The sequence below is a fragment of the Grammomys surdaster genome, unplaced genomic scaffold (assembly GCF_004785775.1).
Source record: "Grammomys surdaster isolate TR1022 unplaced genomic scaffold, NIH_TR_1.0 310, whole genome shotgun sequence".
NCBI classification, from domain to species: domain Eukaryota; kingdom Metazoa; phylum Chordata; class Mammalia; order Rodentia; family Muridae; genus Grammomys; species Grammomys surdaster.
The window spans coordinates 888,993-912,680 of record NW_021604729.1 but is presented as its reverse complement, the minus strand read 5'-3'; the positions used below and the strand labels follow the sequence as shown (position 1 = coordinate 912,680).

The 23,688-nt window shown below is 41.8% G+C and overlaps 1 protein-coding gene across 5 annotated transcripts; it reads left to right on the top strand.

Annotated features, from left to right (window-relative positions):
- The first annotated feature begins 19 nt into the window (after positions 1-19).
- Cpsf7 (cleavage and polyadenylation specific factor 7) lies at positions 20-22,961 on the top strand. 5 transcript variants are annotated; one of them, XM_028777457.1, is made up of 11 exons: positions 20-101; positions 733-841; positions 6,177-6,395; positions 6,527-6,592; positions 7,212-7,315; positions 7,677-7,849; positions 9,854-10,268; positions 11,540-11,658; positions 14,674-14,842; positions 15,721-15,888; positions 20,901-22,961. In XM_028777457.1, exons 7-10 carry the CDS (start codon positions 10,006-10,008, stop codon positions 15,881-15,883), a joined length of 714 nt encoding a protein of 237 aa, XP_028633290.1. In that variant the 5' UTR covers positions 20-101; positions 733-841; positions 6,177-6,395; positions 6,527-6,592; positions 7,212-7,315; positions 7,677-7,849; positions 9,854-10,005; the 3' UTR covers positions 15,884-15,888; positions 20,901-22,961. The 5 variants fall into 5 exon arrangements, 4 of the variants coding, with proteins under 4 accessions (XP_028633290.1, XP_028633287.1, XP_028633286.1 ...); XM_028777454.1 differs by lacking the exon at positions 6,527-6,592 and having other exon boundaries at positions 26-101; positions 7,677-7,822; XM_028777453.1 differs by lacking the exon at positions 6,527-6,592 and having other exon boundaries at positions 26-101.
- Positions 22,962-23,688: the final 727 nt, after the last annotated feature.

The window sequence follows — 23,688 nt, the reverse complement described above, 5'->3', positions numbered from 1 at the left end:
TGCGTGTGACGCCGCCGGTGGGGGGGCGGGACCTGGGGCGGAGAGCGGTTCGCGCGCTTCGGGCCTAGTCGGGACTCTCCGCGGCCGCCGCCATATTCCCGGTAACGGGGGCGCGCGGCCGGGGGCCTGCGGGGCCGGAAGGAGGGCCGGGGTTGGCGCCGCGGAGGGGAGGGGGTCGGTTGGGGTGGCGGCGGCGGCGGAAGACGGCGGGTGGAGGGAAGCGCGGGCCTCTGAGGGAGGGGCTGAGGTCCTGGAGCTGTGGGAGGGAGCAGGGCAGGCCTAGCCGAGGGCGAGGACCGGGCCCGGTTGGAGTGGAGGCGGCGGGAGCTTCCGGGCCCGCGGGGGGCTCCGGCTTGGGACGCCCCCTGGGCCTAGCAGGTGCGACGGGCTGAGCTTGCGGCGTTTGCCGCGGTGGTTCTTCACAGCGCGGCCTGAGGGCCCTCTCAAGAGTCGAGGCCTGGACTTGGCGGTGGCGCCATAGGCAGCTACGGGCGCCGGGTCGGCGCATCTCGGGTCGGGCCCGCGGGTGATGGGCAGCGAGCCCCGCGAGCCCGAGCGGCCTGGGAGAGCTGGGGGCGGCGCGAGGCTGGGGGCGGGGCGGAGCGGGTGGGGCCAGGCTCCGGGCTGGCGGGATGCTGCCTCTCAGGAGACTAGAGGTTGTTGACCCTTGCCCTCCTCCCAGCCTGGGACCCTTGTGCCTTAAAATTTTTTACCCTTTTCTGAATACCGTAGTGGCATCTTTCTTACTTTGCCCGTTCTCCGGGCTCGAGAGCGTATTTCCGGAGCCATGTCAGAAGGAGTGGATTTGATTGATATATACGCTGATGAAGAGTTCAATCAGGTGAGAGGAATTAGTAGCAGTTTTAGGTTTTCTTCCATCAGTCTACTGGCAGTTTATCAGCTCAAAATAATTCCCCTTTAGTATCGAAGCGTTTCCCCCTAGCGGAGGCTTTGAAGACGACTGACCATTCCTCTTTATGTTAATTTGAACCTCCAGGCTTCAATTTTAAAGGGTTTGCTTTAAGAGCAAATAAAAACCCAAGTGTAATAGAATGGTGAGTCAGCCTGTGGAATTGTTTCCCCAGTCATTCCAAAATTGAATGACCAACCATAATTAAAAATGAAAATTACATTTGTTGCATTATTGCGGGGATAATTTGATACTTGTTACTTTGCTATTCTCTTGGCTTGCGGCTCCAGAATGTTAGTCCCTCCCCCTGCTAGTCCCCTCCCAATGGTGTAGACAGTACAAGAGATAACTTTGAAAGACACAGTATACCAACTGCTTTAAAGATGGGAGTTCCAGCTCCACTCCGTGTTTTCAATCTTTTTAAATAGCTTGAGAAGTCTGTGGGCATTTTGGTATGGGTGGAAGGAAGGTAAAAACCATTGAATAAACTAGTTTAAAGGCAAGTCAAAGACTCAGCCATCCTAGTTTTGAATTTGTGTTTTTACATTTTAAATGTTCCTTAAAATAGTAATCTGTAAGGTTGAGATCTTTGATCTTGAGGTCGAAGCTCAACAGAAAGTTTCTATTTAAAACTTTTATCTTCCAGGTTCTCTTTAGCTATCCTTGAGCTAGCTGGTTCTTCTTATTGGTATATTCCAGTGGGTACACATAAGGACCTAGAAAGAATGGATTAGAATGCCTAGGTTGTAGCCTGACTTTGATAGGCAACAAAAGAGGCTCATATGTCCCATTATTTTATTTTAAATTTTGTGCATGTGAGTAGTTTGCAGGTGCCCAAGGAGCCTAGTAGTGTGGGGTTCAATGGAGCTGGTATTACAGGTGACCACGAACTACCTGATGTGGATTCTAGTAACCAGACTCCTCTGGACAAATAGAAAGTGTTCTTAACTACTAGTCTTGCTTTCCTGAGTTTTATGTGTTTGTTTGGGTCAGACTTTTGCCATTTGAAATTTATGGCTTTTTCATTAACAAGACTCTCTTAGTTCTGTATTACTGAAAGATACCCCCAATTCTGAATCTGTGTTGTTGACTGGTACTGCAACTAATTGACCTCGGAGAATAGACAGTCATTGACCATGGGCCATATTTGATCTAAAATTTAAAAAGTAATAAATGGTTTATAACTTAGGGGTCATAGACAAGACACAATTTTTGTCTAGTGGACATGACATGGTTTTGTCAAGGTACACATTATTACCCTCAGTAATTTGTTTATTAATTAACTTTTTAAAAAGGACCTTCTGTTCTAAAGCCAAAATTAGTTTGTGGACATTTATACTAAGCAGAAAATGCTTGATATGGGGAAAATTGAAGCAAGTATAGACTTTGAATGATTTACGTTCTAAAAGTTAAGAAAGGGGTACCCCATTTCCATAAGTGAATTTTTGGCTAAGTTGGTTTTAGTGTAATCTGCTAAATTATTTAAAGGTCTGGGTAGAGTTGTTAAAAGTTGGCTTAGATAGAAGTCAACCTATGTGAATTGGGTTTTTAAATGTCTTAGCAGACAGTTACTGATTTGTCCCAAGCTAGCCCTGCATACAACTCCCTCAGGAGCACTTTGGTCCCCGAGGAAAATTAGCACATTTACTATGTGGAACCCTGTGGTATTTGCTTCTGAACTCTGGCAGCATGTACTGCAAAAACCTTCTGCAGAGTTACTTTATTGCTGTTGCATTGGGAGTCCTGGGATTCATACTGTTCAATTAGACAGGGTCAAACTAGAAAGGTGACTGAGAACTGCTACTCTCCTGAGTTTTCTGTTTGTTCCTTCTCATGCTAAGATAGGCCTTATAAGTATACCTGGTTCTATGTCAGGAAGGATTTCAACTACTCCTGTAGGATTTACTACTGCCAGAGCTAGTGAGGTGTTGGGAAAGAGTGAATCTCTGTGCTGGAAAATAGGTGCCATTTGTAGTAGCTAAAAGTAAAAGTGATACTAGCTAGACATGGTGATATTCATCCATTCCCAGTGCTCTGAAGACTAGGGCAGGATTGCTACAAATTGGAGGCCAGCTTGGCTACAATATCAAAACACACACATAACAACAATGGACAGTAACAGTACAGAATAATGGGCAACAGAGATGGGGGGGGAAGTGTTGAGAACTATGGAGATGTGGTTATGAGGCCCAGAATTGATGCGGCCTTCTAAAAATCAAACAAAAAGTAATCAATAATCAAAATGGTTTTACTGAGAAAACTATATCCAAGTTAGTTACTTCATTGGGTCAGATTCTGAGAAGGAGCTAGAAGGTAGGAAAATTGAACATATTGGAGGGCAAAATCAAATTCCTACTAGGAAGTTTTATGACATAATACAGCTTTTTGTGTGTATCCTTGACAACAAAATTCTTAGTGAAATATTTATTCAATATTGAATACATATTTTCAATTTAAACTTAACAAAAATTTTAGCAATGCCACCTATAAAATATGGGTGTGTATTTGATTTTTGCTTCTTTTGTGGGATAGATGGGTTTTTGGTTTTTGTTTGTTTATATTTTTTGGTTTGTTGTTGTTGTTTGTTCTTTAATCTTTTTTTACAATCCAGTCAGGTAAGACAAGATTTCTTTCTCTCTGTAACCCTGGTCATTTTGGAACTCATTGTAGAGTAGACTGGCCTCAAACTCAGAAATCTGCCTGCCTTTGCCTCTGAAGTACTAGGATTGAGGGCGATTCCACCATGTCTGGCTACTGCTAGCTTTTTTAGATTCCATGGCTTGGATAGACCATTGAAACTTAGAACATTCAAATTCATTGGGTTTTCTGTCTTAAGTGTACTCTACACAAGCGAGGTCCTATAGGATGGATCCTTTTTTGTTCTTTCAGAAGTTTTTCAAAGAGCCCATTGATTGCCTTTAAGCCAACAGTATGAAAAGGTTCCCACTGATGTGTTTGCTCCCCAAGTTGAAGTCTTCATACTGGTTCACTGACCCTTTTTTTTTTTAACTAACCAGATCTCAGTGATGACTTTTGCCTTATAACTCTTAGATAAATCTTTGAATCACAGATACTGCATAAAAGGAATCTTAGTTTGCCAACTTTGAGTATATAAAATACTATTATTTTCTTATTACCTTTAAGTTTCATTTGAAAAATCTTTTTTTCTCTCTTTAAAAAACCTTGGTAAGTGGTATAAAATCTAGTTGTCCTTAATATCCTTAGAGGGTTTGTCTCAGGATCTTTCTCTGTAACAAAATCTTCAGGTGCTTAAGTCTATTTAAAAAAAAAAAAAAGGGCATGATGGTTATAATCCTGTACACCAGCTACTAAGGAGAATGAGGTAAAAGTTATCACAAGTTCAAGGCCAGTCTTGATAACTTGCTAAATTAGCCAGACCCTATCTCAAAATTTAAAAAATAAAAACCAAAACTATAGCTCAGTGGTAAAGAGAGACCTTTCCTAGCATGTTTATATGCTAGGCAGTACCCTTTGGAGAAGGTATTTGCATGCAAAATCTTCATGCATTCCTTTTACATACTTTAAAAAAAAGTCTCTAGATAATGACAGTGATTGTTTAGGCTTTGCTAACAGCAAAATCCAGGGTTTGCCTTTTGGTAGGCAAAATCTCTACCCCTGTATTTTTAATTTTATGTGTAATGGGTGTTTTTCGTGTATATATGTCTATATCATATGTGTGCATTGCCTTCAGAGGCCAGAGGAGAACATCAGATCACCTGGGACTGGAGTTATAGTTATTTATAAGCTGCCAGTGGTTCTTGGAATCAAACCCAGGTACTCTGGAAGAATAGCCAGTGTTTTTAACCACTGGGCTAACTCTCCTGCTCCCATCTTAAAGAAAATTTTGAAGGGTGTTTTCAGCTGGTTAAGTTTGGATGGAAAACTGATAGATGTGGAAAGCTAAGAATGGCTTCTGAGGACTAGAGTATTGAACAGGATAGAGTCATCAAGTCTTTTGGGAGGTGGGGTGTTTGTTCAGAATTTTGATGGTTGATTTTTATTTTTCCATTTGTTTTATAAATGGCATGTTTGTTGAGGTCAGAGGACAAAACTTGTCTTCCACCATGTGAGTTCTGGTGATTGAGCTCAGGTCACCAGGCTTGATAGCAAGTGTATCTCGCTGGCTTTCTGTTGTTTGTTTTGTTTTTTATAAGATAGTCTGGTACAACCCATGCTGGTCTCAAACTCAATATGAAGCTAGCTGTCAGCTGTTGATCTCCTTCCTCTACCTCCCAAATGCTGGGATTACTGGCACATGTGACCCTATGACCAGTTTCAAGTCCTTTTTTGTATCTCAGTCCACAAGGGCAAATCCTATACCTGACACACAAATACTGGAGCTTGAACCTAGAGCCTTGTGTGTGCAAAGCAAGCACTCTACTACAACAGAGCTATATCTCGAGTCCTCTACTCCTGTCTTTTTATGTTTCTTGGATGGCTATTAGAAAGCTGAGGTTGGGACTGGTGAGATGGCTCAGCAGTTAAGAGCACTGACTGCTCTTCCAGAGGTCATGAGTTCAAATCCAAGCAACCACATGATAGCTTACAACCATGCGTTATGAGATATGATGCCCTCTTATGGAGTGTCTGAAGACAGCTACAGTGTACTTACATTAAATAAATAAATAACCAATCAACCTTTGGGCCGGAGGGAGAAGGGAAGGGAGAAGAAAAAAGAAGAAAGCTGAGGTTGTATTCTGAGCTTGGACGTTTCCCTGGGTCATTTGTATATCCAAAGGATAACTCCCAGTTGTTTGATTTCTGTCTGTCTGTTTGTTTGTTTGTTTCATTTTGTTGCCTACTCATTTTTGCATTCTTTCCTCTGCTTTATATTTCTAGATAAATGTGTTCTTATTAAATATAATACTAATATATAACTTGATATTAAAAACATATTTTAATATATCTAAGATGTGGTCTTTGATCTAACATCACTGATCTCATGTACCTCAGGAAATGTATCTCGTTATTCATATTGGTTTGTTTGCTTATTTACTATTTCTTTGGTTCTCATAGGAGGCTAAACTCAAACTTGCCCATTACAAATAAAATCTTGAAATTTTCCTAAGTAATACTAAGAGTTTCAAATCCTAAGTCTTCTGTACCCTTTTCCTAGGGTGGGACAAGGAGGTATTGTACATTGCTTTACAAAGCGTTTAATTATAGGGTTCTAAGTCAGCTAGAATGAAGCAGAAGAGACAAACTGAAAGTTTGAAGACTCCATTATCAATCTTCCCTCTTTTAGGACTCGGAGTTCAACAATACAGATCAGATTGACCTATATGATGATGTGTTGACGGCTGCCTCACAGCCTTCAGATGACAGAAGCAGTAGCACGGAACCACCCCCTCCTGTTCGCCAGGAGCCTGCTCCCAAACCAAACAACAAGACCCCTGCAATTCTGTATACATATAGTGGCCTGCGGAGTCGTCGAGCGGCTGTCTATGTAGGCAGCTTCTCCTGGGTGAGCAAGGATAACCAAAAATCTTAAAGGTGGGCTGGAGGGAGAGCACTGGGAGGTGATGGCATTTTCAGAAACCACTGTTGCACTGTTTTGTGCTCTGATGGGGTTGGATTTCTTTTTCCTGGGATCAGGTTGGATTGATCTCTGAAAGAGAACTATCCTGAGGACGTACTGGTGCCGAAGAAAGCATTGATTAAGTGGGTAGTTGCCTTTTCTGCCATCTTATTACTGCCCCTGACCCTGGGGCTTTATGTCTAGCAGGGTCATCTATGGGACGAGATATCAGAGTGAACACCTTGAACTCTTGGTGGTCATTAGATGGTCCTGTGATAATGGTGGGTGATGGGGATCAAAGACCTTGATAGCTATAGTGTATTTGGGATATGTGCTAACTATTCTGTAAAAGTTATGGTGTGAGATGTTTTGGGGCTGGTGGTGGGGTGCCAAATCAGGAAATGTATATACTGATGGGAATCTTCCTGGCATGGTCAACTGTAGCCTGTCAGGTCTGTAATTAAAGTTGCTAGCAATCTGTTTGAAATGATGATCAACCAACTCATATGTCAGTCAAAATTAAAATAAATTTTAGTCTTAATCCCCAAACAGGGGTTGTGGGATTAAATGGGTTTAAGAGTTTAGGACTACAGGAAAAGCCTGCACTGATTGGAAATATTACTGGGCTTTGGGGTTTCCTGTGGGTGGTCATGGTTGTGGCTGGAGTCCTAGATTTGGGAACAGGAGTTGGAACATCTGGGTGGGTGGGTAGTAGGCATGTAGCTCTTGACATTTCTCCCTTTTCCATCTTGCCGGCCCCAGTGGACCACAGACCAGCAGCTGATCCAGGTTATTCGATCTATAGGAGTCTATGATGTGGTGGAGTTGAAATTTGCAGAGAACCGTGCAAATGGCCAGTCTAAAGGGTGAGATCTAGAGCTGGGGAGCCCCTTTGCATTTGTAGTATTAGGGTGACAGATCTAATATACATGTTTGAACTTGGATTCTAACCCACTTCCACCCTGGCCTAGCTTACTACCTTGGTTTTGACAAACTGCCAAAGATTTGGGACCTAGCTGGAATGAAATTGAACATCCGTCTGTTGAAGGGAAAGAATGTTAATTTTAAATTCCTAAAAGTAAGGACAAACAGGAAATCTATAGGGTGGCACCTTCTTGTTGCTGATAGGGAGTGGGGGTGGAGGGGTGTTTAAATAACTTAGCAGGATACCTTTTCCTTTGTCCAGTGTCTAAATGTTTTATTCCTTTTTTACTTTGTTTCCTTAAGGTATGCTGAGGTGGTAGTAGCCTCTGAAAATTCTGTCCACAAATTGCTGGAACTCTTACCAGGAAAAGTTCTTAATGGAGAAAAAGTAGATGTGAGGCCGGCCACCCGGCAGAACTTATCACAGTTTGAGGCTCAGGCTCGGAAACGTGAGTGCGTCCGAGTCCCAAGAGGGGGTACGTGGAGACCATCTGTATGATGGGGGGAGGTTGTGGGCTTGTCGCTGTGGAGGATTTGGGGCCAGGTTGGTTATGGTTTGGTGGCACAATTAGTGAGTGGGCCTAAGAATGAGATTTGTGTAAAGAAGACAGTGCTGGGAGTCAGGTTCAGGTTGTCAGTAGGTTCTGCCTTTTGACTCTTTTTCCTTTTGGCTTTTTGAACAATTCAGTTCACTTCTTGGGGCCCCTTTCCCATCTGAACTAAAAAAAAAATGGTTAAAGTTCCTATCACTGGTCAATTCTGTATTCTTGCATAAATGGGCACACCATGAATGAGCTTGCTTTTTAAGATGTGCTTCTCAAAAAGCAGACATCCTAACTGTAATTAAGGTATGATTCTATCGTGAATATATATTTGGTGCACTCTGCAAAAATCAAACACAAGAAGTATTATGTAATAAAAGTTAAGCGTTGTTTCGCCATTGTTGTCCTAGAGAAAAGGGAATGCTTACAGTTATTGAATACTTAGTTGGCTGGCAAGTATATCACATTAGTTTTTCTTTAAAATGCAGTATTCTGTTATCTTGTTCCCTTAAGTTCCTCTGACTTCCTCTAATCTCACCCTGTTCATCAATCTCTTACTACCTTGGTCTCCTACTAAGGCTCTCCTCCTGAGAAGAGGGTGCACTGACCAGCTGACAGGTATTCCAGTTTGCTTGGCAGTAAATACTTGTCATTATCAACTAATACATTACTATTTTGGTTTGTGTATCAGTTTGAATAGCATAATCCAGTCTCCTGGGGTCTGATTATTCCCTGGTGAATTACTAAAATCAGATTTCTAAACCTGAGGACCAGTCTTGGCTTATCCTGACTTCACAAGCAAGGTACAGCTACCATGCAAGGGCCTACCTGAAACAATCAGCCTCCTTTTCTTTCACTACTAGGGAGTGGGTGGTAGCAGAGCATTTCATCACATACCTGCTGTCACTACTTTGTACTTAGCTCTAAAACAGTAGTTCCTTGTGTTGATGGGGTATGTCCTTCCAGTGAAAATAGAGCCTCTTTAATGGAAACAACTGTCCTTTGTGTTGACAGCCTAGGACTTGTAACCAAATATACAAATCAATATTGGAACAGTACCTGAGAAAGTTGTTAACTGTTAGACATGCTTTAAAACCTGTTTGGTGTATACCAGCTTGAGAAAGGAGCAGGTTGTCGTGTTGTTTGAAACATAAGGAACAGGACCAGTATCAGACTGGCAATATCTGTTAGTGAAGAAGTCAAGATGGTATGTCTTGCAGTTAATCCCAGCATAAGCTTGCCTTGAGCATTGGCCCTAAATGTAAGTTCTAGTTTAAGAAGTACTCTGCTCCTCTGTGTTAGCTAAGAATCTTTCTATCTGAAAGTTTCTAAAGGCCATAATGTCATGATCTGTTGGGGTCTACTTTAACTAGGCAGAGCTAGTTCTTTGAATAAAATATAGATAGAGAATGACTCTGTCTCCTGCTTTTCCTGTTTGTTCTTCAGTTCCCTAACTAGAGCTCCATGGCAAAGAGAATGTTTCTAGAATTCAGCACAATAAAGTATAACTCGTAGTGGTCTTGAGTCTCTGAACTCTTGGGACCATAGGCTTCAAGGCAGGTAAAATCCAGCAGAACATCAGTGAGCATGCTTAAACATCATCATTTCCTTATGGGTTGTTTGGAGCATATATATTTATTTGAAAATAGGAAACAAGTTTAAGAGTTAAATGTCTTAAGCACTTTGAGGATCCTAGATGAGGACATTCATTGACATACAAGACTTAAGAGTGCTATTGCTTTTTGGAGTTGACTTTAACTAAAATACTTCTGTTCTTCTGAGGCCAATAGAAAGGCACCAGATCATTCATTTCTTCTCTCTTAGCTGCTTCACTTGTATTCTTTTATGTGTTAACAGACTTGCTGAGAGATGAGCTGGTCCTATTGCTAAATCCAAAGCCTGCCTGGGCAGTAACATTAGCTCTGTTTTGCTTTGCAGGAATACCTCCACGGGCCCACTCCAGAGATTCTAGTGATTCTGCTGATGGACGGGCAACCCCCTCTGAGAATCTTGTACCCTCATCTGCTCGTGTGGATAAGCCCCCCAGCGTGTTGCCCTACTTTAACCGTCCTCCTTCAGCCCTTCCCCTAATGGGTCTGCCCCCACCCCCAATTCCACCCCCACCACCTCTCTCCTCAAGCTTTGGTGTCCCTCCTCCTCCTCCTGGTATCCACTACCAGCATCTCATGCCCCCTCCTCCTCGATTACCTCCTCATCTGGCTGTACCTCCCCCTGGGGCCATCCCACCAGCCCTTCACCTCAATCCAGCCTTCTTCCCCCCACCAAATGCTACAGTGGGGCCTCCACCAGATACTTACATGAAGGCCTCTACACCCTATAATCACCATGGCAGGTAAAAACTGTTTTTCCCTGAAGCTTTGAGCCAGGATAATAGAGTACACATTTGTTTGTTTGTTTGTTTTTGAGACAAGGTAGACCAGCTGGCCTCAAACTCACCAACCTACCTGCCTCTGCTGCCTGAATGTTGGTATTAAAGTCCTGGCATCTACTACCATACCAAGCAATAGTAGACAGAGTTTTGTCGGTTGGTGGTGGTGATGGTTCATAGTTCCAGAGGCAGAGTGGGTTAACCTCTTGAGTTTGAGGATAGCCTGGTCTACAGAGTGACTTCAGGACAGCCAGAGCTACACAGAGAAACCCTGTCTCAAAAAACAAAGGGGATAGAGAGGTGGCTCAGTGGTTAAGAGCAGTGACTGCCCTTCCTGAGGACAGGGGTTCAATTTCCAGCACCCAATTGTTAACTCACAACTGTCTGTAACTCCTAGTTCCAGGGGGGCCTGGCACCATCACAAAGACATATATGCAAGGCAAAATAATAAATTTTTTAAAGAAGAAGAAACGAACAAAAAAAGCAAAGAGTGTTTTAGACATTTTCCATGAATGAGCACTGAATGCTGGTAGTTTTCCTGTATATTCTCACTATGATATTGAGTCCTGGGACATAGGTTAGTGTCTCCCGGAGGTTTGTTTTGCATGCCTGTATGTGCAGATGCACATGTGTATGCGGCTACATGTGTGCTTGTGTACACTTTCATGGGGAAGCCAAAGGACAACCTTTGGTGTCGTTCTCAAACATTCTGTCCACTTTGCTTGAGACAGTCTTTCATTGACCTGGAGCTCACCCAAGTAAACTAAAGCTGACTAGCCGGTGACCCCCAGGGATCCACTTGTCTCCTCTTTCCCAGCACTGGGTTATAAGCATGCTCCACTGTGTCTGATATTTTTATGTGGATTCTGAACATTTGAACTCAGGTCCTCATGCCTGCATGGCAAGCACTGTATGAGCTTCCCCAGCTCTGTCATTGTCTTTTATTTAGTGTTTTCTGTTTTCATCTTACCTGCTTGACCAAAAACATATTTTTCATAGCTCCATTTAAGCAGCTTGTTTAAACTCAGTGCCATAAATAACTGCTGCAAATGCTACAATGATTACTACTGTTGAGTTAAACCAAAATTAGGAACATATATGATATAAATCCTGTCCTTGAAGAAAAGAATGAACATTTAAGACATACCCAGAGAAGTATTGAATAATAGTACTATAGAATATGGTGAAAATAACAAAGGTTGTGGGCAGTCAGCTGTGTAATTGTCTCTCTGCAGCCGAGATTCAGGCCCTCCACCTTCTACAGTGAGTGAGGCTGAATTTGAAGAGATAATGAAGCGCAACAGAGCAATTTCCAGCAGTGCCATTTCCAAAGCAGTGTCTGGAGCTAGTGCAGGTAATTAACTCTTACTTTATTGCCTTTGCCTTAAATTTTTCCCCTTTGTCATATCCATCTGGAAAACTCTAAGAAGTTGAGTTGGAGTGCTGTTAGAGGTCAGAAGATGTGCACTTCAAAAGCAGTATGTGACTTGATTTCTTGGCTTTGGGAAAACTCCAGTCAAATGTCAAGACTTGCTTTGTAGACAATAACTCAGTTTCTTGACTATGAGTAATAGATACTATTTCCTGTTTGTATTTATTATGGAATGTAATTGCTGTCTCAGAGAGATCTTGATCTCAGAAGTGATCTTTAGACTTTGTGTTTATGCAATAGCTCCACCTCCAAGTAGCATTAAAAGCACTGGGGTTTTAGACGTGGGACCTCAACTAGATGGTGCTCTGTACCACTAAGAAGCCTGGGCAGAGCTGGTGGCCTGTGAATAGACTGTCCTCTGAAGGCAAGTCTGTTGTTACCTTAAGGTATAGTACCCTTTCGGCTAACTTGCCCTACTCTCAGCAGTACATGCAGAATCAGCAACTAGGATTCTGCAAGCCCTGGACATAAAAGAAGAGGATGCAGAATGGAAAGTTTACAGATGTACCTCAGTGGGTAGAGCAATGGCCTGGCATACTAGAACAGAAGGGTTTGGAATTCTGGTCCAAGTCATTCTCACTTTCTTCCTGCGGGTTTCCCACATGGATCTAAATGTAATATAGACTGTTAGTATTCAAAGAAGTAAGTTCAAATTGACTGTTAACCTGTTTTCCATAATTTCTGACCTCTGGTTTCAATTTGATTCTACAGAGGAGTTTAAAAACAAAGTATGTGTTCTTCTCAGCTCTTCCCTCATCAAAAAAACGTAACTTTACTTCTTAAATTAAAAATTAATGCATGTTCATTGTTATACAATACACAGAGGAGTTTAGAAGAAACCATCTTTGTTTCTTTTTCAATGTCAGTCCCATCACCCTGAGTTTTATCTCTCTCTCTCTTTTTTATTCCAATCATAGAAACTATAATATTTATTCTCTGTGCCTCTAAAACAGAACTTCCTTGCCTGTGTGGAGCTGATATGCCAGTGTTCCTGGTCCTTCACAGTGCCATGTTTTCTTCATAGTTTCTGTCCATTCTGTTCTTGTTACTTTGTGTAAAGGAAGCCACCCAGTTACTGTTTTCAGCAGACCTCTCTGTGGACTTGTTGAGTCAGGTACACATTTGGGAAATGAAAGGTTTAGTTATTGAAGGCAGCATGATTTTTTTTTTTTAATGTACAAGTGTAGGTATGTGAAAGAGAGATGATATTTTAGACAGTTTGTACACCACAATGGTCCCATAGAAATATATATATGGTGTGTTTGTGTGTGTTGTGTATATCATCGAGTGAAACCTTAGTTTATGTAAGTACACTCTGTGGTGTTTCAACATTGATGAAACTACCCAACAGCAAATTTCTCAGTGTGTTACCCTTTCATTGAAAACTATATTACATATACAAATAATAGTGTGTATATTTTATATATACGTGTGTGTGTGTGTGTGTCTGATTATAAATTTAAAATAATGTATAGATTCAGACATAGTGTCAACGCCTTTAATTCCACCACTTAGGAGGCAGAAGCAAGTGAGTCTCTGTATTATGCAGTGAGACCCTGTCTTGAAAAAAATAATATGTAGACTCAATACTGTGTTTAAGAAAAAAAAAATGAATTTTATGTGAGGACTACCAAGACTACCTTCTGAATGGTGGGTATTCCTGCAGTTTTGGGGGATGAGTACACATATCACAACATATGTATAATTTTGGTTATTTCTTACAAAAATGAACTGCAAGGCTGGATGTGTAGCTTGGTGACAAATCAGTTGCCTAGTATGCTCAAAGCTCTATGAGTTCAGCACCCAGTACCACACAGGAAAAAAAAAAAAGCAGTATTTATCTTTTGCTTTCTATATTTTAGACACCTATCTTATTAATATAGCTTAATTCTATTACTTGTTGAGACCTCCTGTGTGTCTAACATTGTGCTAAACACTTTTAATAGATGATCTTTTTGCTTACAGATTTATCTCATCAGTTTTCATAATTTATCTATGAAGCCATTGTTCCTTAGTTGATGTAGCCTAGCAAAGATAAAACAATAAACAATATTATTAAAACGTGGTTAAACATACATAGTTGTGTGAACAGAAAATTTTTAGAATTGTTGGCTTAAATAGTTTATTTTTGGGCAGTGGTGGCACACGCCTTTAATCCTAGCACTTGGGAGGCAGAGGCAGGTGGATTTCTGAGTTCGAGGCCAGCCTGGTCTACAGCGTGAGTTCCAGGACAGCCAGAACTACACAGAGAAACCCTGTCTGGGAAAACCAAAAAAAAAAAAAGTCTCTTTTTTGGGCTGGAGAGATGGCTCAGTGGTTAAGAGATCTGAATATTCTTCCTGAGGTCCTGAGTTCAATTCCCAGCAACCACATGGTGGCTCATAACCATCTGTGATGGGATCTGATGCCCACAGCTGTAGTATACTCATACACATAAAATAAATAAATAAAACTCATGTACATAAAATATATAAATCTTTTAAAAAAAAATAGTTTATTTTTTAAACTTATGTGTGTTTTGCATATGTATATATACCACATACATTCCTGGGATTCAAGGGGCCCATCTGGTTCCCTGAAACTAGAGATATGAATGGTTGTGAGCCATGTAGGTGCTGGAAATCAAACCCAGGTCCTCTACAAGAGCAACAAGTGATTTTAATAGCTGAGCTATCTTTCCAGCTCTAGGACAATTTATTTTCATCGGTATTGTCAAGTGGCCCTTGGACAAGAATGCACTCACTAATTATAAGGCCACTAGAATATGTCAGATTTCATACTAGACTACAGCTGTTACTCAGTTTCATACCTACTATGTCTCCTTTGTCCATTTTACTATGGCTCTTTAGAGACAATTTATATCCTCCTGCATTCTCCTTTTGGTCCAGTTTGGTTGCTGCTTCTGCTCATCCTTGGCCTTTCTCTCCATCCTATCAGGGGATTACAGTGACGCCATTGAGACACTACTCACAGCCATTGCAGTTATCAAACAGTCCCGAGTCGCCAATGATGAGCGCTGCCGGGTCCTCATCTCCTCTCTTAAGGACTGTCTTCATGGCATAGAGGCCAAGTCATACAGTGTGGGTGCCAGTGGAAGCTCTTCTAGGTGAGTTGGTTGCTTTGGGCTCAATTCACATCTTTTCTCTTCTTTCTTTCTTCCTTTCTTCCTTTCCTTTCTTTCTTTTTTTTAGAATTATTTATTAATTTTATGTATATAAGTACACTGTTGCTGTCTTGAGACACACCAAAAGAGGGCATCAGATCCCATTGCAAATGGTTGCGAGCCACCGTGTGGTTGCTGGGAATTGAATTCAGAACCTCTGGAAGAACAGTCAGAGCTCTTAACTGCTGAGCCATCTCTTCAGCCCCTTACATTCACATCTTTAAGGAGAAAAGATTAATGAGACATTTTCATTAATTAAGTATTGCTAATGTCTACAACTTTCGTTCAGTAGAGGCAGTGGCCTCATTTAGGAGAAAGAATCTAAAAAAGAACATAGGCTTCAAGATCAGGGGACATAGCTCAGTGATCAGACTTCTTGCCTAGCACATGAAGCCGTAGGTTCAGTCTTGACACCATGGGGTCAGGGAATTGGGAGGCTGGGGCTAGGTGGACACATGGGGATTTTAACCATTTGGCTTAGGTTTGAGTCTCAGTTCTGTTGCTAATTATCTGTATGGCCATCTTGAGTGTGGAAGTTAGCAACTTTCTGAGAACTTAAGGGGAGAAGTCCTAGTACTTGGCTTTCAGACCTGTTGTAAAGGTAAAATCATAATTGGAAAATTCTAAATAGTCTGTTCAGTACATTAGAAAGGTCTGTCAGTCATTTCCCCCCAAAAGATTAAGCATCAAGAAGCTAAGATCCTCCGACAGTGTCCCTATGATAGAGAAGACTTTAGGCAAACATTGAGAGATACAAAACCTCATTTGGAAAGAATGTGGTGTGGGCCATTGGGGTTGAGGCTGAAGGATGTTTCTGACAGGAAAAGACATCGGTCCAGGGAGAGGTCACCCAGCCGGTCCCGAGAAAGTAGCAGGAGGCACCGAGACTTGCTTCATAATGAAGACCGGCATGATGATTATTTCCAAGAGAGGAACCGGGAGCATGAGAGACACCGGGATAGAGAACGGGACCGGCACCACTGAGAAAGGTGGGAAAGAAGCCCTGTTCCTGGCCAGTGGATTGTATGTGAACTGGGTATGGTGGCTCATGCCTGTAATCCCAGCACTTGGGAGACCAATGCAGGAAGATTGCCATGAGTTGAAGGGCAGCCTGGACTACAAAGTAAGACCCTGTCTCAAAACAAAAAAATTTGTAATAGAAATGTTCTGCCCTCCTCCCTCAAGTTCTTAATAAATGAAAGCCATTGTTACTATCATTATCAATAATAATATCATGTATTATTACATTTAAATCCCAGTTTTCAAGTAAAAGGGAAAACTGATCAAGGCAGAAGAGATTGTTACCTTAGTTTTTCTGATAAAATATTACTGACTTCAAGAATTGATATCCATTAAAAGCTTTAGAGTAGAAAACGATTCTGAAAAATCTTTAACGGCTTTAGAGATGTTGAGATATTTTTGGTTTTAGTAAGTTTTATTAAAGGTGGGAGTTTTGAGGAATTGGTGTGGATGATTAAAAAGGTAGGTCAGCTCTTCTGGTTCAGGGACTGCCTCAGCAGGATTTGGGCTTCCTGTCCTCAGCTCTGCTTTTCTATATTTTCATTCACAGAAAGCTCTCCATCTTGGAGGATGAGCCTGTGACTGTTGAGTTTTTATCACACTATTTTGCAATCCCAACTGAAAGCTACTAACAAGGATTGTTTGAGGTGTAAGAAAGAATGGATGTTGGTTCTGTTTCTGTGGAGCTGTATAAAATAGACTAGAATATGGCTAGAAGGATCTACCTGGTCTGTTACCTGATTGATTGTTCTAAAGTAATATATTTGAGCAGGCTCTGTAGTTCTTTTTTACTTTTATTTTATATACATTAGTATTTTGTCTATATGTATGTCTATGTGAGGGTATCAGATCCTCTAGAACAAGAGTCACAGACAGTTGTGAGCTACCATGTGGGTGCTGGGAATTGAACCCAGGTCCTCTGGAAGAGCAAGAGCAGCCAGTGGTTTTTTTTTGTTTGTTTGTTTGTTTTGTTTTTGTTTTTCGAGACAGGGTTTCTCTGTGTAGCCCTGGCTGTCCTGGAACTCACTCGGTAGACCAGGCTGGCCTCGAACTCAGAAATCCGCCTGCCTCTGCCTCCCAAGTGCTGGGATTAAAGGCGTGCGCCACCACCGCCCGGCTGGAACCCTCACTTCTTATGCATTTTCATAGGTCTTGGTAAACTCAAACCTTTTAAAAAGTCTGTAAAACTCTGCATAGGGACAGCCTCCTAACAGACAAGAAAGCATTACTTTTGTGTTTGCCCTCTGTGTTGTTAGCTTTATCTGCCTCAACCTCTCTGGGTCTTTTGAGACAGGGTCTCTTTATGTGGTCCTGGCTGGCCTGGACTCCTTATGTATACCAGGCTGGCCTGGAACTCAGAAAATCCCTTCCGCCACTGCCTCTTAAGAATCGGTATTAAAAGCAGCCTGGCACTTAAACAGACTTGTAGCTGAGGATGTTTTGTCATCTTCTACAGAAAGTAAATGGAATGATAAAAGTGACTTTCAGTTTATACCTTTGTCTGTTCCTTTTTTTTTTAAGCTTCATGCTTCATGATTCTTTTTTTTTTTTAATCTTTTAATATTTTTCACACAGTGTATTCTGATTATGGTTTCCCTTCCTTTGTCTCCCCCCAGATCATCCCACCCATCAAATTCCGTGCCTTATTTCTCTATATATTTAAAAAAACAAATAGGCTTTCTCTGTTCTTATCTCACAGAATTATCAAATGTAGGATAACCCGCATAGAGCCAGCAGCTAAGCTCTGAATGGGTTCTGTGTTTGTCTCTAGATTTTTGCAATGGGTTGCGTTTTGAAAGGTGTCCACATTAATATATATAGCTTGTAGAAATGTAGGCTAATGAAGATGGAACCCTCAAGTGGCTTTGGCCTTCCTTCTTGTTGGGGCTGGGCAAGGTGGGCATGGGTGTCTTAGTCTATCCCTTTATTAAGGAGCACCATCAATTCTCTTTTGAGCTAGCACAGTTGAAGCATTACTTAAAATCCAAAACAGCCAGCACAGGGTGTTGTGATCAAACTTATAATGCTAGTACTCAGGAGGCTCAGACAAAAGAATTACAAGTTCACGGTCAGCCAGGACTATATAGTAGGACCTTGTCGTCCCCTCCCCCTGCCCCAAAAAAAATCACCTCACATGATGGTTTATGGAATTGTGGGGTATTGGTATGTAGTTTTTGGAATTGGTTGGGACAAGAGTAACCTGGGAGAGCCTGGGCTGGTGGACACCCTTAATCCTAAGACTTAGGAGGCAGAGGCAGGCATATCTCAGAGTTGGAGGCTACTCTGGTCTACAAAGCAAGTTCCAGGACAGCCAGCTACACTGAAAAACCCTATCTTGAAGAATAATAATATTTTTTTTTTAAATGACCAGAAGGAGAGTTGTTACTTGGTCTATACAAAGCAGCAGTTGTAGTCTCTAGAGCCTTATTTGGTGTACTTTACTAGCATAGATGACTGACTATCACCATTCTGGTGGATTTGCTCCTTTGATAACCTTTTGGTAGTGAAATTGTCAGCAAGATTCATTGATCCATCTGGAAGTCCTTCATTGGTAGTTACAGAAAACATCTATTTGACTGGTACAGGCCTATGGCAAAATAAGGGAAACTCACTCTTGGGTAAATTTTCTATATCACTTCTTTCCTGGTCTCCCATAACATATGTGTACAAGTGAATCAGATGCTTTAAAGCGATTTCCCTCTTTTGAGAAGAAAAAAAAATCATCTTTAATTTTCATGGTAGTCTGAATTCTATTTTCATTTACTAAGTTGTAAGAAGATTTCATGTTGTATACAGATCTGTGTAAAGAACTTAATCCTCCACGTGATTTGAACAGCATTGACAGCATCTTTACTTACAAACAATTGTATTTCTGTCCTGTGAGTAAGTGTTCCCTGATCAGGAAAGGCATGTTTTGTGCAGAGGCTACAATGGAACAGCAGCATCCTCTTCTGTTTCTCAGGAGAGGGCCCCAGCTCTGGGGTTTGAGACAGAAGGGCCAACTGAAGTGAGAGATCTTTGACTTCTGTATGCATTCAGACACTACTGCCAACACCAGTTCCCTTGATGTACCAGTTATCCTGTGCATCTCATTCTGTAAGGACACTTCACAAATGCCATTTCTTCAAGATATGCATGTGTATGCTTTGAAGTTTTGAGGGTATACCTAAGTGGTCTGTGTGTTCAACTCTCTGTAACTGTCCCATTATTTTAGGGTGTTTCTTACTTGAAATAGAATCATCCTCACTTCATCCATAATCTCCTGATCCATTGAAAACTGAGCTTTCTGTTCAGGTGTGATTGAGTTTAAAGATTGAGCCAGTTGTGATGATACATACCAGTAATCCCAACACTTGGAAGACTAAGGTAGGGAGGTTGGGTCTTGATTTCAAAGCAAGCCTAAGCTACAGAAGCCTGTATGTTAGGAAACAAAGAAGGCACTAAGAGCTTCAGTTTTTCTTTATAGAAACTGAGACAAATACTTGCACGTTTGGAGAAGCCAGCAAGGTAAAGATCATTCCAATTCTGAGTAGCAGCTAAGAATAGTGCCAGCTCAGGAGGCAGCATGCAGATCTCTTCTACATAGCATATGTGTGTATATCTTTTTGGATGGCTCTTTCTCTCCCCCTTCCCCCCACACCCAACCCCTCCCCCCAAGACGGGGTTTCTATGTGTAACAGTCCTGTGTCCTAGAACTTGCTCTGTAGAGCACGCTGGCCTTGAACTCCCAAAGATCTGCCTGCCTCTGCCTCCCAAGTGCTGGGATTAAAGGTTTACGCCCACCACTGCCAGGCTTACGAAGCTTCTTTTCAAAGGTATTTTTATAAAGGCTAAGCATTTGTGTATGTCTGCAATTCCAGGTTCAGTTAGTAAAACTGTCTACACCTGAATTTAATTCTCCTCTTTCCGTTTGACCTTTGGTTCTATTTTATATCACCAAGTGATATAAAACATACTGCCATCTGGCAATGACATGTGAGACATGTGAGCTGCCCCTGGTCCTCACTGCAGAGACATGTGAGCTGCAACAGGTTTCAGGTTGCTAGGGACCTTAAGATTAGCAATGTGACAAAAGACCTAGTAGAGCTTTTCTATTAGGTAAGGCTGTCAGATGTTTTTGATAACTACTACTCTTTCCTTCTTCTATGCTCTCCTTTTAGTTCTTGGACAGGTCATTCAGGTTTAGTGTTCTTGTATTTTTGAGTCCATACCCACGACTATTAGATGGAGAAAGTCTTAATCATTTGTATTTTATTCAGTACAGCCTGGAACAGCTCTTGTGCTGTGTGTCTTATGTGCACATGAATAAGTTTTGGAATCTGTGTTTTGGTTTGATTTGTGGGGTTTTGGTTGGGGTATGTGGGGTGGGGGGGTGGTTTTGTAGTCTGTTTTAACCATGGCTACTTGAAAACAACAGGTATTGAGGAGTTTGCAGTGGAAGTGCATGCTTCTTGCTAGGATCTCTTGGGTACTAGGGGATTGATGGATTTGGTTAAATACACAACTTGGTATTTTGCTATTGTCCCTCCCATTTCTTGCTTTCTTTTCTCTTCTTTTCTTTCTTTTTTTTTTTTTTCCTTGCCCTTAAGGTAAGCTATGACTTCCTCAGAATAAATTTTCTGAACCTGTTTCCTTAAAGCAACATTTCTTAAAATGTTAGTTTCTGACCTTTCCCAGCTAAAATATTCTCAAACTGCTTTCAGAAACCTTATTCCATTGTCTATTTTTTTCCTCTTAACCTAAAAGTGATATGCCACCGTTTGGGGTTTTTTTTTAATGTCTTCACTGTGCTTCTTGCAGGCACTCCCTCACATTATTTGTGCCAGACAACCCACATTATTCTACTTTGCTAAGCTTGCTTTCTCTGCCTGTATTCTGACTGAGGTTGTGATTTCAAGAATTGCCAGTTTATCTCATATAAGCCCCCACTGATGAGAGAGTGGCCTCTAACTAGTGTTCTCTTCTGGTGCTTTCATTGCAGGAGTCTGGGTGGAAGCAATTTGTTTTTAATGGACTTGCATCTCCTCACCTTGATCAGGACTAAAGAACGGAGGCCGCTCCACCCCTTTCCCTTCTTTCAAACCCCTAACTTCCTCCAGGCAAAACCCCTGCCCTACAGGATTGAAGATGGCTTGGCAGCCCTCCCAATCCCACACCTCCTGTTTGCCAGGGGGGAAGAACCTTAAGACTTGCTGGGGTAGGGAATGAGGGCAGACAGGAAGACAGCAACATGTCCGGCCCATAGTCTCCATAGAGAATGGTGCTTTGTCCAAGGAAACCTGAGTTTCTGATTGCCCAGGAGCAGTCAGTGGTGAGGTTACTGAGAGAAAATTTCCTTCCCAGAGAAAATGGATCCTCTATATGGGATCTTAGGAAAGTGACTGGGTGTGCCAAAAATGCCCAGGGTTCTGCCCTCACTACTAGATTTGATGGGGCCAAGAGGGTCCAACCCTGCTAACATACCACTTTGTTCAACTCCTTTACTTTCCTAGCCAATTGAGGAGGGACCATGAGAACAGAAACTACCCTGTGAGAAGACAAGTGTTCTCAGTTTTCTCCTCACATATTGACGGTTTATTTCCCTGGCCTCCTAGAGGGCTGAATCCTTTTGACTCCTTGCTATCTGACTCCTCAGTGGACTTGCCCCTCTGAAGCAGAACCCAGGAGGTTGCTATCTGCCGGAAGCCTAGGCCAGCCAGATACCACCATTTGCTGCTTCAGGCTTGTCTGTCTGTTGCAATAACCAGCTCTTAGGTGTTTCCTTTCCCTGAGGCTTTCCATTTAACATGGAATCCTTCCCCAAGAAGGCTTCTTCCTTGTTTTAGAGGAGGGTACTGCCTTTTTGGACTTGGGGATGTTGTGGGACCTCAGTAATGAGGACCCCCTAGTTAATAAAAGTACCAGAAGTGTGGGGAAGAAAGCAATTTGAGCAGTATGTAGCCTACTCACATGGGCTCTTTTTCAGGTTTGATGTAAGCATAGGCTTGCATTTCCAAGGTACATACTTTGACTTAACTGTGGGATAACTCAGCACTAATAGGCAGGTAAAGTCACAACTGTGAGTTTTTGTTTTTGTTTTGGTTTTTGGGGGTTTTTTTTTTATCCTTTTACTCTGATACTTTCCCTGTCACATTGCCTGGAGGTGATTCCAGCCTTTAACAAGGAGCAGAGAAGAATTGGAGCCAGACTTTAGTGAACTCAGCTCAGAGTTGTAAGGACCAGCACCCTGGTGACCATTTTCTGCACAAGCAAATGGAATTGCTTTTTAAGCATCCAAATTGTGATAGGTTGCTCCTGATAGAGGTAGCCACAGTCCTGGAATACCATAGGGTGATGTTCTTTCTGCATGCATCTGCAGAGCCTGTGAGATCTAATGTGAAAAGAGACGCGACATGTGAGATGGGACTTGGTATGTAAGGCATAGGGTCATTGGAGACTCTTCAGACTCAGAGGGTAGGGGGGAGGGAGACTGAATTGGATACTTTCTCTCTTCCCAGCATACTTCTGATAGACCCCTTCAGTCACTGAGGGAGTGCCTCCAAGGTTGGAGAGACATTCCCTTTGGACAGAGGCTACAAGTTGTGGCTTATTTTCCTGTCCCCTAAACCAATCCCTATTCCACCAACATGGCACCCAGCCAGATTGGCTAAGTGTTAAGTGATATGCTTATTCTTGAAAGCAGCTCAGGGTGTCTTTTTAAAATGTAGAAGAAAAAAAAAGTAAAGTGACAGTTAAGGAAAAACAAAATATAAAATATCAGAAAAGCTGTTTAACCAGAGAATTATTTTCTCCCCACTTTTATTTTAACTCAGTGACATAATTTTTAGTTTTATTCCACATGGCAAAAGGAGAAAAAAAATCCCAGTCCTCAAAAGGTCAAGGCCCTGTCCCCCTGTTGTCGGTGATTTGTTTGTCTTTCTGATAGGTTGGAAATTGTGTAATAAACTTGATGACGATGTCAATCTTTTATACTGCATTGTATTTTTTTCCTTTTGTAACAAAATATTTTTAAATAATAAATGGGGTGTGAGCTGTTTACGGATTCTGCATTGAATAGATTTGTTGAGGTGTCGGGCATGGGTACGAACTGATACAGGTCCTGTGTGATATAGGATAACCTCAGGTTCTTAAGTGTAACTTGATGATTGGCAGTGGTTTCTTTACAGCTGTAGCTGACATGGTGAGCCCCCTAGGAGTCCAATGTGAATCTTTCTTTACTTGTACCTCTCACTGTTTGTCCTTTGTCTGAGTTAAGGAGCACTTCTAAGTCATCCTGACCACTCACAGTTCCCAAGTCTTACTTGCAGATTGTGTTTCCTACCCTGTGGAGTTCTGGTAGTGTCCTGTTTGGGAAGAACACTTAGGTCCTCCATCTCCTTTACCATAGACAAGCAATGTAACCTCAGTCTCTCATCAAAAATGAGAATAATTGCTGTTCTGCCTTCATATTAAGGATATGTTTTGTGGACAGAATTGACATTTAAATTTGAGAAGTAGAAACTAGAAAGCTTAGAAGTACTCGGGGATTTCCAGAAGAACTTTCCTTTTAAAGCAACACAAATAAAGACCCACTGGCAAAGTAGTAGCATCTTACCAATTTATCATTTGAACACAAGGGATTGAAGTACTGAAATGTCACTACTACCCAAGGATGTTACTGAGCTGGTCTCTAAAACTCAACTTTGTGTCTAAACCTGAATGGAGGAATCCGATTCAGCATCTGTCATAAAAACAATCACCTGGTGTTTTGTTGTTGTTGTTGTTGTTTG

Coding starts and splice junctions, on each gene's coding strand:
- Cpsf7 (XM_028777453.1), top strand. CDS start 788: ATGTCAGAAGGAGTGGATTTGATTGATATATACGCTGATGAAGAGTTC. Junction 842..6,176: donor CTGATGAAGAGTTCAATCAG/GTGAGAGGAATT, acceptor TCCCTCTTTTAG/GACTCGGAGTTCAACAATAC. Junction 14,843..15,720: donor GCCAGTGGAAGCTCTTCTAG/GTGAGTTGGTTG, acceptor TGTTTCTGACAG/GAAAAGACATCGGTCCAGGG.